Source organism: Marmota flaviventris, chromosome 10 (genome assembly GCF_047511675.1).
Source record: "Marmota flaviventris isolate mMarFla1 chromosome 10, mMarFla1.hap1, whole genome shotgun sequence".
Lineage (NCBI taxonomy): Eukaryota > Metazoa > Chordata > Mammalia > Rodentia > Sciuridae > Marmota > Marmota flaviventris.
In genome coordinates, this window is record NC_092507.1 from 54,304,571 (window position 1) to 54,323,284 (window position 18,714).

Here is an 18,714-nt window from a genome sequence, read left to right on the forward strand (position 1 = left end):
TAAAGGGTTCTTTAGCATGACTGTACCCAAACCACTACACTGTGTAGCTCCAAGGAAAAAGAGGGGCGGGCCTAGTGATTTCAGCCTGATTCGTTAGCATGGGTTAGGTGGTCTTTCCTAGTTAGTACTGGGGCATTCATCCTATCCCTGCTGACAATTAAATTATGTCAGCTTAAATTACTTTCTTAACAATCAGGTCCTCAGATAGTCCTGTGGGTTTGGGGCCATATAAGCTTTTATGAATCAAATATCCTGAGACCATAATTGCCATACAAAACCTGACTTACAGCCTATTTCCACCCCTCAAATCGTGGCCCTTTGTGTCACCTTTGGTCCAAAGCAAACCACAACTACCAAACAGAATAGATCTCCAGCTATAGGATAGCTGCATTGACTGACATTTCTCAAATCCACCAACATGTCTGTACAGAATTGATCCTGTTATTAATTGCTATTATAACCAATAGCAAGCAACAAAAACTTAAGACAGGGAAAATCCCCACTAGAGCTCCACCAAAGGGAGTGTAGCCCGGGCTACAAAAGGAGTGTACCAGAATGATGGGTTTGGACCACAGTTGGAGCAGCCTGGCAAGGGCAGGTTGGAGAACTGAGGGTTCATTTAATGAATTCTCGATAGTCTATTCCTTGATAGTCAATAACCTCAAACAACTGGAGAAAATCCTAGAGAAGGAAGTGCAGATAATATTATGTGCCAGGAGTGGATACAGCATCCTAAGAGCAATGAAAGACATTCCAGATGTACACTTATTTCCCACCCCCAGCCTCCACATATATCAAGAATATAAGATTCATGGACTTCAGAAGTTGCTTTCTGAGATATTTGACTTGGGTTCAGGGTGCCACTCCCTGTCTTGAATGAAACACTTAAGCAATAATTATTTCCTTGGAGTGGTTTGTATGAGACATCTGGTTAGTGTGGTTTGTATATGAAAAGGAACTCCCACATAGAATAGCACTTCTCAGAGTGAAGGTTTCTTTTATCTCTTGGCTCTTTGCTCTGCATAAAAGTAGTCCATTGTCTGCCTGAATTTTACCACCCAAAGGGTGAAAATCGAAAGGTTCCCATTGAACTGATTTCTTTGCATCTCCATGGTGTATCACACGGAGGGACACTTGATTGGGCCTGTATTTCTTGGCTGCACATTCAGCCTTATTTCCATTATCCCTGGAGTTAATTTTGAAAATATGGCTTTCATTTAGAGTTGTTAATATAGATAAGCATCCCTAAACTATTTACTGGCTTCAGACTTTTCCTGATGGAGTAATCAGATGTCTGTGTGAAAGTGCCCACAGTCCAGGAGTCAGTAACCAGTAACCAGCCTGTAGCAAGGTGTCCTTCCTCATCCCACTCTGTCACTAATATCATGCATGTTACCTGTGGCTATCAGGAAATCAATGCAACATCTTTCTATTAACATTCTTCCAAAGCATAATCTAATTAAAATATAAATAATCTTTGGGAGAGAATTAATGATCTCATTTTTTTAAAGTGTATGTCTGATATGCCTTTCATTGCTTTATGTACTTTGGCATGGGATTTAAATTAGCTGAGAATCATAAAATCTTGAGCATTCTGGGCTGGAAAGAACCTAGCCAGATTTCCTCAGAGTAAGTCAGAAAAATATATGAAAAACCCCACACACAGGCCTGGCACATTGTAAATCAGCAGTAGATGTTAGCTGCTGCCTGCTCTCCCCAAGTCCGGAAGAAAGTAAAAGGTTTATGTGAGTTGCCGAGGGCTACTCAGTTGGAAGGTGTTAGAGCCAGGATTATAATTCCTGCTTTCTTATTCATAGTCCAGTTTTCTCTCCATTGTACTATTCAGGGCTGGAAAAAATTAAGTGCTGTGGCCCTCCCTGTTCATATCACCATCTCCAGCAGCCAGGCAGAGAATTTCTTATGATCTTTCCCTAAGTTATGGGCCATTGGAAGTTAGGCCAACAATATCATTTCCCCCTCATTCATCACAGTTTTCTCACTGGAATTCTTATGTCCTCCAAGCAGTAATGTGGCTTTCAGAAGTTATTCATTTAAACTCATTAAACCTTTTTCTTGCACCAGATCTCAAGAATAAGTGATGAACCACATAAACATGGTTCCTGGCTTTCCAAAGCTTACACACAGAGATGCTTATCTGAACTAACAACTCTAAATGAAAGTCATATTTTCAAAAACAACTTCTGAGATGAAGGAGTTTATGTAATATGTTTAATTTCCAAGAAGTTCATTGAGAGAATTGGGTGCTATAAGCAAAGATGGACAACATTTAGAATCTCCTAGTTTACTCTTTCCTTTCACAAAGGCTTCTTTGTAACTCAGGAATAGATACAAAATAAGATCATTAAAAATGGATTATTACTCCAGTGAATATGCTTTGAATATCTACATCATACCTAATATTATGCTAGATTCTAGAGGTACTACTATGAATAACACTCAGTCTTTGCTTACATTTCTCACAGATGAGTTGGGCAAACGGATAGAAAAGTGGTAAATGCAATACACTGTAAGCACAGCAATGATGGGGTAGACTCAGGAAATATTATAGCACTGGACAAGGCCCACTCGTAGGCCCTGAGTGCAGTCCCAGGTCACATGAAAGAGTTAGCTACTTAAAAAGGAGAAGAAAGATGTTCAACTAAACAAAACGTATGCAAAGGCACAGCCATAAATTAGATTTTGCGTGTTCAAGAGACAGTGAGACATATATAGAACCAAGACTGTTATGTGAAAAGGAACATTCCTATGGAGTATTTGGTTCCTTAAATCACTTTTATACCAAAGGTCCATCCAATCAAAAGTCTGCCAATGCTTTGGGAGTTCAACTATTTGCCAGGAAGCTGGTGGGTCTTGCATAGGATATAAAGAACTGGATTCTGCCACAGATTATTGGTCGAGATATATGTACCTATATGAATCATAACATGGGAAATGACTCCAAAGACACATTAGAGTCTAGAGGAAGAATGATTTTCAGCTGAGTATCCTTTGAGAAAGATGCTTGGTCTTTGAACAGCAGGTGATATATAAGGTGGGAAATGCTTCCCTGGCAGAGGAATGACCTGAGCAGTGGCAGGAAACAGACAACACATATTCAAGGAAAAAGAAGTAATCAAGTTTGGCATTGGCCAAGCATGAATCAAATCATTCCCAGTCCACCCATCTATCCATTCATTCATTCATTCATTCATTCATCCATCCATCCAGTTATTATTTAATTCAACAAGTATTGCTGAGGGATCGATAAGTGAAATACCATCCTGTATGCCATGCTGGGATCCAGGAGTGAACAAGTCATTGCCTACCCATATACAGTTTACCTTGAAGGAGTCATCTATTGAACTCTAATTGGGGACTATTTTAATTACAAGTTTAAAGCTCTACAAAGGAGCAGTACAAGATGCATAGAACACATAGTCAGTGGTTTGAGAAGAAATGTCAGGCAGGAGGAATTCAGATAAGCCTAGAAAAAGTATGTTGATGCGAGAGAGTGAAGGACTTTGAACTCCAGGCCAAGGGTTTGGAATTTAATCTCTCAGTTTTCCTGAAAAACAGCCCTCAGTATTCACGCAGGTGTTATCAGCAGAGGGTATAAAGGAAAGAGCTTGCACTTTGGATTCAGAAAGACTTGGCTTTGAATCCTGCCGGTCGGAAACCATGTGTGCTTTAATAACTTCTCTGAGCTTGTTTCCTTATCCTTAAAATGCAATAGTATTCCCACTAAAGGAAGCAGTGCAGTGTCTTACAGAGAAAAGATCATTAGATGATAATTTCCCTTCCCTTTCACATGAAAATTTGGTGCCACAGAGGATTTGAAAGTACCTGCCTAGCCAGGTGCGGTGGCACACACCTATAATCTCAGCAGCTCGGAAGGATCGCGAGTTCAAAGCCAACCTCAGCAATGGGAAGGCACTAAGCAACTCAGTGAGACCCTGTCTCTAAATAAAATACAAAATAGGGCTGGGGATGTGGCTCAGTGTTCTAGTCCCCCTGAGTTTAATCCCCAGTACCAAAAAAAAAAAAAAAGTACCTGCCTAGAATCACTCAGCTAGGAAATTAGTCCTGAATATGGACCCTATCTACAGACTATAGCTACAGTGCATGACTATGTAGAAGCTGGATTACCCATAAGGGATCAGAGATTGATAGAGTACTTAAAAAAATAATTATGTAGGAAAATCAGTAGGAAGAGCCTTCTTTGGCAACAACTTTGTAGGTCTTTCTCTACCGTTCAGAATTTGGCTTCTTTGGCAAACTTCTCTGTGCCTGGGAATGCACAAAGGAGTAAAAATATGGATTCCCAGGCCTCATCCCAGATATACTGAAATGGACTTTCAGGGATAAAGAAAGGGATTCAAGAGACCCCCCAAATATGTCTGATGCTTATCCATGTTTGAGAGCTTTTGGCCTAAGGTGCCACTCTCTTGCTCATTGCCAACATCCTGTTGCTCCTTAGTGGGATAGAGAATCCTTAGTACCAGTGGTTCTGAAGGAGGGGTCCCCAGACCCCAACAGCAGCACCTGGCAACCTATTAGAAATGCAAACTTTCAAATCCAGCCCAGGTCAACTGAATCAGAAACTCCAGAGGTAGTGTTTAATAGAATGTTTTAATAAGCCCATTAGGTGATTCTAGTGCACCCTAAAATTTGATAGCACTGGGAGATTCTCAGGAATCTGGGAATCCAGAAGAGTCTGCCAACATTAGTTCTGCAAAGCATGAGGCTGGTGAAACCAGCAAAATTAGGGGAAGAGGTACAAAGAATAAGAAAAAGAAACAAAAAGGAGAAAAAGACCCACTATTAGTGTAACATGGGTTTGTTTGCTTGTTTCATTTGAGTGTTGTTATCAGGAAACTTGCTATGATGAAGAATGATGCCCCAGTTCCTCCATAAAAAGGCAGTTCCCTAAGTTAAGCAAGCTGGGTTACTGTTGCTTGTGGCTGGGTGACCTTTAGCAAGTGACTTCAGCTCTTGAGTTACCAGTCTCCTGAGATACAAAAACTGCAGGGCCTGAACTTTTTGCTCTCTAAGGGTTCTTCTGGTTGCACTACCCAAAGGAACTGGGATTCACTCTGACATTGGAATGATGCCTGAGCAAATGTCTCCTCTTCTGAGAGACTCCTGGGACAGCAAAACACCAAACAGAGGGGCTGACTAGGGACCTGGTAAACAACTTCCTTCCTGAAGAGTGAGAACATCCTGAGGCTGTGCAGAGGGAAATTCCAGGCCATCTGGATGTGAGAGAATTGTAGTCATCGACCCACGTTACAGGAGCCTGCCTTCCGGAGATAGCATTATGTCACTTGATTGCTCATTATGACCTGGAAAACTCCTCAGTGATCACAGCGGGGTGGGAGCATTAATACACGAACTCAGCCCTTCTTTTCTCGTTCTCCACAGGAGGTCCCCAGCGGCTAGTCAGCCTCCTGTCTCCAGAGTCAACCTGCAAGGTAGGCCATGTCATCAGAGATATCTCCATGTTTCAAAATAAGAACTGCCTCTTATTCAGAACTGCCTTTGGAATAACATTTGTTTGCATGCTGTGGCTCTCAGAAGAATGTCTCTTGGTGACTTTTTTCAAAGGTATACTAAAGCTTCACTTCATGCCAAGTAAAACCAAATTAAAAGCAGTATTAAAAAAATTTGCCCATTTTATGCGCAGGCTTTCCAACTGTGATGGATGGAATGAGCTGCTCTTTCCCACCAGAGGAGCAGCCATCAGAGCTGTGATAGAGTGCAGGCTGACCTAAGCCTTTAGGCTCCAGTGAATTCCAGGAGAGCTGACCTCAGTGACCCCCCAGGTGCCCACACTGGCCTCAGGGGTTCCAAGGATATGTTAGTGGTTTCCTCTTAGCATCAATCATAGCTGTCACTACACCTACATCTTTTCCAGGTGTGAAACCGAAGGTTCTTCCAGGTCACAAATCATTTCTCGTGGAGATTTTCAAACTTGTTCCTCCAAGGTGTTTTTTGTTACTTTCTTTTAAAAAACCTAATCTCTCATCATTCAGTACTGTGCATCTGCTTTTCCTGCAGTGTTGAGAGTGATGAGAGGAAGGACCACCATAAGGGAACACCATGCAGATGAGTTGAACACAAATTATTGACACAATACACAAACCATTAGATCACCTTTTCTTAAGTCTAAATACAGTTTTTCCCCTTGATCCTGCCCCACTCTTGTAGTAGTGAGTTTCAGCAAAACAACAGAAGAAACTATTAAGATGAACTCAAAGCATAACCACCTCACATCTAACATTGCCTATCACACGATTCCATTTCTAGCAGCACTGTACCTTCCCCTTTAGACTTAGCTCTTCCTTACCTGGAAGTTCTGATCTCATGCTAGTACTCTGACCATAAGTATCACGAAAGTATCACAAAAGCCCAACTTCTAAAAGAAGGGAACAAAAGCTGCGATTCCATTGGCTCATTGGTTTCCAAAGTATTTATGGCAGACGCTTCTAAAAATATTTTTACAAAAGAAAGATTGCAGACAAGAATAAAAGTGAAAGAAAGACATTAAATAAGGGTGAGTTTACTCTGGAGCCCCATGATAGGAAATAAATAGAAGTAAATAATACTATTAACTATGGACTTCAAAAACCTAGGGTGCTGGATGTACTGTTTTCCTTTAGAAGTTTTACAAAAAGAAACAAAATAGAGTGTTTTATCATATAACTGGTGTTGCATACTTGGAGATGAAAGGAGCTGGGTTTGAAACACCTATCATTTCATCTCACTAGCCGACCAGTAAGGTACGGCTGCTGGTATTTCTGTTTGGCAAATTTGCTAAGATGTTTTTGAGATCAATTTGAATATTTAGACTGTGTTTCCTTTTTCTTGTGATACATACCGACAGATAGTAGGACAATATGTGACATTTATGGTTCTATAAATTAGTTCATTAGCCAAAGATGCTGTTGGAAAGATTGTTTTGTGATTTTTGGCACAGTAACTACAGCTTGGCAGCTAGAGATTCTTTTGCTAAATTCCTTTAAAACAATGGAGCACAGAAATGACAATACCACTTAGGCAATTTGTTTTTGTCTGTCTTTGTGGCAAACTACAAAAAATCCTGGCTTTTCACTGGGAAGAGAATGTAGTGATACCAATTATTACGTAATTATGGGTTTCAAAATCTTCTTAACCACAGTCAGAAAAGGAAGGAGGAGACACACATCCCGTGTTTTGTTCTTATTATCAGCTTAAATAAGTCAGGCAGATTTTTCCTGTTATTTTAATATTTATCAGCATATGACAAAGAGGTGTGTTTAAATAGAAACTTTAAAGGGGAATGAAAAATAAATGGCTCAGAGCAAACAGAATAGAGAACCAGAGTGGCTGCTTTGAAACATGATTTTTCATGATAATAAGATCAGATTTTCACTTATTAGTACTGTACTCATGTATTTCAATTGAAATCTAAAATAAAAGATTTAAAAAAATCCACAATAATGTAAGCAGATTTAGCAACAAAGTAGTTCATTAGCAAAGCGTGATTGATTCAGACAACTGCTTTCTTGCATACAAGCAAGTTTGAGAGAAAAAAAGTGGAATCTTCTTAAAAGGCAGCTTCTCAGTGTCCTCCTACTTCTTCTCTTCCTCCTTCTCTTCCTCCTCTACCTCCTCCTCCTTCTCTTTATCTTCTATATAAATAAAGGAAGTACAACTCATTTTAACAGCTAATTTTCAGAAGTCAAAAAACTGAGACATTTATTCTTGCAAATTGATCCTTCACGCAAAAGTCAAAGGAAATCTCTCAGTTTGAAATACATTTTTTTCTCATTGTTGAACCAAGCTAATTCTCAGCTCTCATGGCTCAACACAAATTTTTCTTTTTTGAAAAGACATTTAAAAAATTTTTTTTGGTATAATTGTTCCTTTATTGTGTCATGGCATTGATTTAATTCTGTGATGCATTGTAACTCCTGGAATGGCTTGTCCATTGGAGGTGAAGCTCCTGAAGTTTCAAGCTGCGCTATATTCCTCTCTTTATCATTCCCAGTGTATCAACAGTGATTTTCACGTGGTAGAAATGCAATAAATGCTGAATCAACCAGGACAACCACATAAAATGTGGGGACTTTAACTGGAGGAAAATGCTCATAAAATTAAATTTTTAATAATGAGCCAGTATTTTTATCTCTGTGACTATGAAAATATTCATTCATGCTTATCTTTCATATTAAAATCAATTGCTGCATTGAAATTTAAAGAGGTCTATCCTATAATTGTGCATACATGTTCAGTGTGTCTGTACATGTTTTGAATAAAAAGAGTTAAATCTAGCTGGGTGTAATGATGAATGCCTGTCATCTCAGCTTCTCTGAAGGCTGAGGCCAGAGGATGCAAGTTCATGGCTAGCCTAGGAAATTTAGCAAGGCCCTCAGCAACTTGGCAAAACCCTGTCTGAAACTAAAAAATAAAAAGGGCTGGGGATGTGGCTCAGTGGTAGAGTACCCTGGGTTCAATCCCCAGTACCAAAAAATAGACAATATAAAAGAGTTAAGTCTTAAGGAGGAAAACTGAGGAGAGTAATGATTTTTCAACCCAGGAAGAAGAGCAGTGTGGAAGCCATATGCTCCCAGGTTGAGGAAAAACAGGCAATAAATCCTCCTGAGGGTGTAGAAAATGCAAATTCTGGAGTCTAATGAGCATCTCCATTTGTCTCACATTTTGCCTTTTCACAAGCTTGAAATCCAGGCTTTCTCTGTGTGGTGCTCAAGGATTGAAACAGAAAGTTTAAAAAAATAGAAGAGAGAAAACTCTAAAACAAGGCAGGAACTCGAATTCTGTCACCTATACGTATTCAAAATGGAAAACTGAAATAATTCACAGGATTTCAGGCCCCAAAACTATCTTCAATAGAGAAAAATCACATCATGTAATTTTTTAAAATGGATGCACGTGAGGTTATGTGATCATTATCTCACTTTTCTCACCCGTCTATCCTTTGCTGTTGCACATATTTTATTAAGGATTGTAGGAATGTCATTAATGTGAGGATTTACTCAGAAAAACAATTACCAAGTGATCTCGGCCTTTTAAAATGATTCTTTGCTTTATAAAAGGATTGGAGAACTATTGCTTTTAATAGTCAGAACCACTGAGTCATATGAATGTGACTTGATTTATAATAAAATGTACCATATATAATATTTTAACAGTCAAACTGATATGTAAAGTAGGATGTTCTATACTATTTTTTTTGTTCTAGATTTTTCCATGAAACATGTTGAGTAGGAACATCACCACTTGTGGATCAGATATTATAAGAATAACTCAGAAGTCCATGGCTCATCAGAAAAGACAGCAAACCACCCAAATGACTAGAAAATTGTCTTAAGGACTTCAGCCCAGACTGCTGCAGGTGCAGTCTATCTCAGCCTGGGTATCTACAGGCTTGGTTTATGGTGGTTTCTAACATTAGTCAATTAGGATGCATTTCCAGAAAAGACTGTGTTCAGAGAGATAGAATGAGGTAGTACAGCATTTTCCAGTAAAGTCTGAAATGGGTTGACCTAAGTGAAAAAACTGACTTCGGTAGGTTTTTTTCCAGTGCTTCAGAAAATATATTTCTTCTGATATATATATATCCAGGCTATTCTGAAGGAGGAAATGACTCTTTACCAGTTGACAAACGAAAGAAGAGGTTTTCTCCTGGAAAGCCTATTTTTCTATGTGGGTTCTTCCCATATCTTTTCTTGATTATGAGTATTTCTGAGGTTTGAGTGAAGGTACCAGATGCAGGATCTGTTCAAGGAGTAGATGAGAGCTCAGTTGGATTGTCTTTGAGTCTAAGCAATTCAGAAAGTCAAAACATTGATTGATTCAGTTCTTATTCTTTGCCAGAGTTTCCAAGGCCTGGAAAGAGAAAGGGGCACAGGGCTGTCTGAGAACTCCAACAATGGCCTGAGAGCTCCTCTATGTCAGATGACTGGAAATGAAGCCTAGCACAAGCGGAACCTTTGCTTGGTTTCTACATTAAGCAAGAAATGTCAGGCAGGATTACAACACTTATGGGCAAATAGGAATAAAATCAATCTTGTTACCAAAGGCTGTGTCCAATCACAATAAAGGACAGATTGGAGGAAATAACAAATAAAAAAAGTAGAAATATCAAACTATGTTTTCCTCATCATTTTTAATGCTGTGTGACCTGAATTATTGGGATAAGTGGTTTAATTACCCACCTTGAGTGTTTAAGCAACCTGCATACAAAATGATAGGACGAGTACACCAGAAAAGTCCCAAGTAATTCTTAGAATAATTCCCTAAATGGTTGTTTTGTAAGAATTACTTTTGTCTAAAATAGCCCTCTTGTGAAAGTTTACCCCAGAGCATCAACCCACTGAGCTGTTCATATTGATTTGCAATTATTTCACATATGTCTAAAATTAAGTATGGACAGTGGCAAAAACATTAGCAAGTTAGCTAAAGTGTGGATAGTTAAAATGTTACCCTTGAACAAACATTGCCAAAAATAATGTCCTGTTCACTGGCAGCTAATTTTACTCATTTAAAATTGATTTCTAAATTTAACATGGATATTTTTTCATATTAAATGGAACCTATGAGACCTGCAGCATCTAATCGCTCACCAGCTGCCTGAAGAGTTGAGTTCGTTCCGCATGGACTCCACTTCATGTTTTTGTACTGCTGAGAAACACCATCCACCCACCCCCCTTGAAAGTTGGAATCATGCATGTTAGTAAGTATTTCAGTTATGCTATTGACGTCAATGGAGTCATTAAATAGATTGCTGGCCCTCCCAGAGGCAAATCACTGCCAGGGACCTAGATACAGACACGTTTTTTACAAAGACAACCATCAGGTTTTGCTATAGCAGTAAGCCAGAGAAAGGGAAAAGTTTATACTGTAGCAGACCTATCTCCAAACAGTTTCTTTCTTTCTTTGGCATTTTAGTTCCGGCCTTTCTTTCTCTTTGGTTACATACAGTAGGCTCAGGAAGATACCCAGATATTGTTCCCCGAATGTTTTGTGTGCAAAAGTATCTCCTGTAATTAAGACCATGACAGGAGGTACCCCACTTCGAAAAATGAGTCTCACCTTTTGCTCTACCCAGCCGATCTGATCTTGATGTTTATTTGGTGGCTTAAATTATCTAGTCCAATCGCTATTGTCTGCCAGTAAGGTTGTGTTTGATATATGTTTTTCTGAATAAACAGCTTCCTACACACACACACACACACACACACACAATTTGTCCTTTTTGCTGCCTCCATGTGGCTCAAACTGCTGCATCTATGAATCAACCTTTCTTTATGCAGCCAACACGGTCCTGGGGCACCGGGGCTGTGTAGCAAAGGGAGGAGGAGGCTGGGAAGAAAGATTCCCTTCTCCTGGCTGCCTCATGCAGGGCTTCTGCAGGAGGATGTCCACGTGCCTGTGTCCTCCCAAACCCCAGCTGCTGCCTGCCTCAAGCCTGATCATGCAGCTCCCAGGCGTGTCAGAGAGCCCTTCAGAAAACAGCTGCCTCTTCCTGGATCTTCTTGACAGCTCTGTTTACCTGGGCAGCCTCAGGAGTCAGAGCCAAAAATTCACCTCACACCTGGATGCTGCCACCTCCCAGGCTCAATGTCAGGGAGCCACCTTTGGCAGATTTCTCAAAGTCTGGTTGTCAGAGTCTACCACACACTGGCTATATAATCCTCCTCTCACTTCAGTCCCTGTCCTGCCACTCCCTGCTGTCCCAGGCTCATCACTAATCATGCATATAAACTCAGACATCTGAACACCTTTGGCAACCCCTTTTGGTCCATCTGGAGACCCGGATCCATCACCCCTCCACCACTCTTCCTTTTCCTGCATCCTGGTTTCAGGAGCAACATCACTAACCACCTCTTTCATCTCTCTTATTGTCTATATAACAGCCAGTGGTTAGTTTTTTTGTTTTGTTTTGTTTTTTTGTCTTTAATCTTCCCTCCTCTGTGTTTTCTCCACTGCTTCTCCTGGAGTTCAGTGCATTCTCATCCTGCACCTGAACCATGACGGTCATCTTCAACTTGGTTCGTAGTCTACCTTCCAATCCAGCTGCTATTCCGGTTCTAGAACTATTATTCTAAACCCAGTTACAGTTATGTTATTTTCTTATTTGGCTATTCTTAGCCTTTAAGATCAGATCCAAATTTCTTGGCAGGTATGCAAAGGCCCTTGGAATTTTGCTCCTAACTTCTTCTCTGACCTCATGTCCCTTATTATACCCCCATGCACCCCACTGATGGCTGGACTTTTCTGAGAGTCTTCCTGCAAGCACTGGCTCTTTGGTTTCCCCGCCTTTTTACCTACTCTTCCCTCTACTTAGATTGCCTCTCCCCAAAATACCATCACATATTCAGATCAGGGATTTTCTTACACTGAAACTATGAACATGTTCTCTAATTCTTAGATTCTAGAGTCAGGAGAAAAAAAAAATATATATATATATAGTTTTATTCTAGGCCTGGTATATAGTAAATGCTTACAAAACACTACTTCCCAATTGGAAAGTCCCTTTTTCATCCTTCAGGACTCATCCCATTTGCTGTCTCAGTCTCCTCAACAAACCCAAAATTATTGTTTGATTATGGTCTCAAAAATCTTAACTATTGTACTTGTCATATTATGTTGTAATTATTTTATTAATTTTCTCCTCTTCTAAATCAAGAGCAGCATTCCAAATTCAAATACTAATCCTCTTTTTTTTTGTAGCCCTGATATATAACATAAAACATAATCAATGCCCAATAAATGTATGAGCAAATACAATTGAATGAGTGCCTGGCCATGCCTGAACCCAAAAGTACTATAAAGGAACTAGGTGCATATTTGGCTTTGTTCAGGCCTGCCTAAATATCTGCTGGCTCCCAGGGCATGTGTACAGCGATGGCATCCCTGGCTGACCTTGACTACATGTGATTTTTTCAATGCACTTGAAGTAACCTCTTTATTATATCACTTCAGCACAAAGTGGTCCTGTTAAAAGAAATGGAAGAAAACAAAATGACTAAATATGTCGAGTTTGTCAGACTATACAGTATTTTCCTCTTAGTTTCTAGCACAGGACCAGACACAAAGTAGGTACTTCAGTGGAATGCTAATTTGGGTATCTGAATCAATCTCTCAGGTTACTTCCCTGAGACTCAGTTTTCTTATCTGGAAAATGGCCTTTTTAATATTCTATTCCATAGGATTGTTGTTAGGATTAAATTGGAAATCCTAGGTAGAGTGCTTATAAATAAGCCAGGCTGCCTCTTTCAAAGTCCAGCTCTCCTACTGGGTTTCTTTGGGTCAAATTACTTCAGATTTTTGTTTCTCAGTTGCCTCAGCTCTGGCATTGGGTTGATTGGGTTGGATATTGCACCTACTTCACATGTTTGTGGTGAGGATTAAACATGCTAACGTAGGTCAAGCATTTGGAAAGCTGCCGGCATTAGTGTTGGTGGTATCAGTCCATAAGCAGCCTCACACAATGTCCAGTACAGGGCAAGCCCTCAGAGTGTGGTCCATAGAGAACAGGCCTTCTGGTAGCAGTAGGGAACCAAAACAGAAAGCTGTGCTGAAATGGTTCTGAAGGTTCCTGTCTACTTCCCTTCCATGGTAATACAGTAGTCCCCCTTTATCTGTGTTTCACTTTTCATGATTTCAGTTAGCCTTGGTCAAGCATGATTTGTAAATATCAAGCTAAAAATTCCATTTAAAATTTCAAAATTTTATAATTGTATGCGCTTCTGAATAACGTGATGAAATCTTGCACCATCCTGCTCCGTCCTGCCGGGATGTGAATCACCACCTTGCCTAGCATATCCATGCTGTATACTCCACCTGCCCGTTAGTTGCTTTGTAGCCACGTTGGTTATCAGGTGACCACTGTGGTATCATAGTACTGTGTTCAAGCAACCCTTATTTTACTCAATACAGTAATTGAGCTATTGTATCATTAGTTGTTGTTAATCCCTTACTATGTCTAATTTATACATTAACCTTTATCATAGGGATGGATTAAAACACACACACACACACAGCATTTAAAGGGTTCAGTACTATCTGTGGTTTCAGGAGGTCTTGGAATATATCCCTTGCAGTTAAGAGGGAACTACTGTACAATCTAAAAAATAAAATAAATAATTTATTTTTTAAAAAACCCTCTTTCTTTGAAGGTTAAGAGTGTTTTCCCTGCAACCATAAAAATCCAATGATGTAGAAGTAGATTTAGAGCTGAAGGTAGGATTCTCTAAGACATATAGTAGAAAGCCCAAGAGACTTGGAAACACTAAATATAAGAGGACCCTAAGTATGGTGGTTTCTCTTAAAAGCAGAGTGGAAAGAAGAAAGCCAAATTACTTAGGATTCTGATGAAATAGATCTGCATTGACTGAGAACTTTCTTTTAAATAAGCCGAGAGGAGGACAGTTTTAAAATAGCATGATTACAGCTGTAGAGCTCATCACAATTGTACTGAAGTTCAGACCCAGGATTGGCACACACCAATGCAGAAACATGTTCTTTAATCCAAGCCACTCAGCAAGGAGAAGGAGAAGAATCGGAGAGAAGTTTGACTCCTTTGGAAAGACTTTGTGCCCTTTCCAGTTACTATGGGGAGTGGGAAAACACCCTCATACCCACCTTACCCTCTTCTCCTCTCTTTAAGAGCAGGTCAGGGCTGGTCTGGAGAAGAACAATATGGACATTTGCTAGGAGAGAAAGGAGGAAGGAAGAGGACCCTTTAAGTTCCCTTTTCTGCCTCCTGCATCCCTGAGACAGCAGGATCCTGGCGGCAGGGTGCATTCTGCTTGCGTACTTCTGATCACCCGCTGGCCAGCACATTATGGAGTCGCCTCCAGAGCTGTTCTCGGAAGCCAGGAGCATTTCAGGGAACAGTTTTCACCCAAGAGAAGAGAAACAAAGCAGGGACTGTCCCCTTGAAATAGAGAACAGGCCACAGAACTCACTGGTTCATAGTTTATTGTCTTGACTTCCTCCTGGCCAGAAGCTGCTGACAAGGACCAAAAGTGACTCCTCAGAGTTTTGTGTACTTTTCCTAGCCCCTCTTTGGCTGTGTCCACGGAGTGAGCTGGGGCCATGGCAATCATCCAGCTCGACGGACGCCATGGAGGCAGTGGGTTAGAGAATGAAGGCTTTCTCTCTGCACCTCCTAACCACCATTGTATTTGGGGACTTCAAATTTATAGGGTCTAGAATGGATAGCCCTGCTAGCATAACAAACTAGATCATTACCAAAGCTTAATATGCCTGTGTCTGATTTCAGGAGAGGAAAAGGAGCTAGTAGTTATGACATTTCTGTTCTGTGCCAGGCACTCTGCTAGGACCTTTTCATCTATCATCTCTCCTAATTTTGTGGATATTACTGTCACTATTTCATTGGTTTGAGAAAAGGAGTATCTGGGGTTTACTCAAAAGTGTAGTTAGCAAGTGATGACATCAGAATTGAAACAGATCTGTATTTCTTGCAACCAGTGCTCTTTCTGCCTGTAAACCATAGACATAATAGCTCAAGGAAGGAGGGGTGAGTTTGTCACAACAGGGGAACAAAAATGTTACTGGATTATCAGCAACCCTAATAATGTCTATTTTTAAGAGTAATTATCTCTTTTATTCCTTTCAACCCTATTGATTTTATTCCAATCAGTAAGCAAATGTGTAAGTATTAAAAGAAGTATGTTTCATATGTGTCTATTGTTCATTCATTCATTTCTGCAAAAAACATGTGGAAGATACTTACTGTATACAAGGCACTACTGTAGATGCTGAGCATGCAGTGATGAAGGGAATGCATTTAGACAGTGATTTCATAGAGCCTACAGTCTACCAAGTATCACATGAATAAATGAACGATTGTACATTGGATCATTGTAATGAAGGAAAGCACAGAAAACTCTGCTTTGGGCTCACTGTTTCACCTGTAATGGTGGGAATAGCACCAATACTTACCAAAAGGGTTGTGGTAACAGTTAAAGGAGTTATTATATGTAAATCAAAATTTATAGCACCATCTGGCACCTAATAGCATTTAATATTTGCTGTAATTATTATTGTCATTAGTTATTAGGGAACTAAAGTAGATTAGGCAACAAAAAGACCTTTGTAAATAAGTGACCTTGCACTTGAGACTTGAACACTGATAAGGAGTTGAGGTGGGTGGATGAGAGTAACCGACATCTCAAAGGTACTTCAGCCAGGGACTTGGCTTGTTAGAGCAATGGTGAGGAATAAGGCCAGCCAGACTGAGAGAGACAAGGTTGGACAGAGCATCTGTAGGTCATGGCAGATGTGTATATTTTATTATAAATTCAGTTGAGAGTCATTAAAAGATTTTGAGAAGTAGGTAGATATGGTCTGACTTGAATTTTAAATACAAAGCTTCTCTCTTAGCTCTAAGTGGGGGTTACTAGCACCTCCTGAGTGCTCCCCACTACTGAGCTTCTCTATCCAACTGTCAGCTCTTGACCCTTCTATCCACCTAGGATTAAGATGGCTTTGGAGTTCAACTGCCTGAGTTTAGGTCCAGTTCTATTCTTTTCTTTCCCTATGATTGTAGACATTGATTCTATACCTATGGGCAAGGCTTTATCATCTCTACAATGGGAATAGTGATAGAACCTACTGCATAGAATTGTTATAAGACAAAAATTAGTTCATTGTAGGAAAAGTGTCTGGAACAGTGTCTGGCACACAGAAAGCACTAAATAGATATTAGCTGTTTTGTGTATTTTCTGCCTATTTTCTTGATTCATTACATCATTAGGCTTGACCCTCAATGCCTGGCACAGGACAGGTGGTCAAAAAATATTTATTGAATAGTGAATACACAAAGAAAGAGAGGTAATACAGGCAATTGGAAGTAGCAGGGGAGAAAGATTGCTGTCCTTTCTGGAAAACAGGCTTCCTGGAGTCTGTCTTGACAAGGAGTTTGCTTCTGGGGACAGAGAAACTTGAGTGACTTTGCAGCTGCCCAGCTGTTACAGCTTTGGGGAACTTGAAACAATGTCCATGGGACAAAAATTTGTTTCAAAATCTGTGATGCCAATCTGCACTGCCATCTGCACAAACAGAAAATTGAGCTTATGAAAGAGCTTTTTCATTCTCTTAGGCGATGTGACTATTTCTCTGGAAGGCAAAGGCAAGCCTAAACCTCCAGAGTTCTCAATTTTCTGCCTTTGCAAGACGGATCCACCAAAAGAGCCAGTCGTCCTGCCGGGGACAGGACACGATGACTTCCTTTTCAGCTCTACATTGCTACAAAGGCCTTATAGGAACATGGGCTCAGTGCAAGGAAGGACACAAAACACCCTAAGTGTGGCGCATGAGCATTGGAAGAGGCTCTTCATGTATTTGTAAGCTTGGAGACTGCAGGCATTCAGTGCCACAGGCATCTTTGTTTCTTCGTGCAGCTACATGGGGTACTTGCCTTGACAAACGGCAAATCTTCCAGTTCTCTGAATGTTCCAGTTCTGTACCATGTGTGTATGCACACACAGGCATGCCTGAGCATTGGTCTGTTACTTTTCTTTTCCAGGGAAAAATAGGAGTTCTTTGCATGTATTTTGTCAACACAATGGGGCTCTGTTCTCACTGACCTGCTTTTCTATTATTTCTTTCCTCTTTCATTGCAAGTGTAGCCTGTCTGCTTCTTTTCACCCACAGATCATTTTCTAGGCCTTCCTGAGTTAGCTCTCTCTCTATGCCCCTCACTCTTCCCAGCCACCTTCTGTATAATATTCGCAGTCTAATTTAAAGTTTGATCTCTGGAAACCTCCTATGGTTAGTCCTGTCTATTGTCAGTAATTACTCTTTTCATTCATGTTGTATTGGACCACACATGTCCTGTGTTTTCCTACATCATTCACCCATGTGTTCAGGTGGTATATATTTCTTAAGCCACATCCTTTAATTATGGCCTGATACCAGGAGGCAAAGAGTCACTCCTATAAATAAGACCCAGTCTCTGATCCTGAGTTTGCACCTTCTGGAAATAAGGAATATGATACATGATGATGACCGTATCAACCAGGGTCTTCCAGAGCTAGGAGTGGAACTCTGGCTTGCTCGGCACCAAGTAAGAGTGCTGCAGATGATACCCACCTGTTCTAAAGATACATTCCCAGGTCATGATATTTACATCTGGTGTTCCAGTCACTTGGCTTTCTCTGGACAATACCAATGACTTCCTGTGCTACATTTAAGCTTTTCCAGATTCTAGAACTAGAATTTAGGAGAAATTAGGAGAAAAGATGCTTTGGGTTCTCATTTTCTTTTAGAGAATTGAGTCAACAGGGAAGTGACTGTGCTTTCCTCTCTTCCAGGAGTGAGTCTCCCACTGGAAGACCATGGGGTTTGGGAATAGGCAATCTTGGCAGGGAGAGGAGGAATTTTTAGGGCAGAGCAGAGTCTACCTACTGCAAGAAATCTGTCCCTGGCATCTGACATCACAAGGATAGAGTTAGATTTTTGATCTATAGTGAAACTGGGATATGTCTTGCTTGAACACAAGGAGGTAGCTCCCTAGTTTTAGGCTGGCTCTGGAAAGTCCCATTGTATATAATTTTCTTTGTTCAAGTTCTCTACCTTAGGTGAAACTGTGTGACTTAGGGGAAAGTGCACTGAGCTGGAGATAAAAAACAAAAAACCTGAATTGGAGTCCTCACACCAATCAGATGTGTGACCTGAAGT

General features: G+C 40.3%; 1 protein-coding gene across 1 annotated transcript in view; it reads left to right on the forward strand.

Moving 5' to 3' along the window:
- Positions 1-18,714, forward strand: part of Pde4b (phosphodiesterase 4B) — a 424,568-nt gene that overhangs the window by 319,811 nt on the left and 86,043 nt on the right. Inside the window, exon 6 of the mRNA XM_027949471.2 lies at positions 5,422-5,471. Coding sequence (XP_027805272.2) covers positions 5,422-5,471 — 50 coding nt within the window. The remainder of the gene's footprint in view (positions 1-5,421; positions 5,472-18,714) is intronic.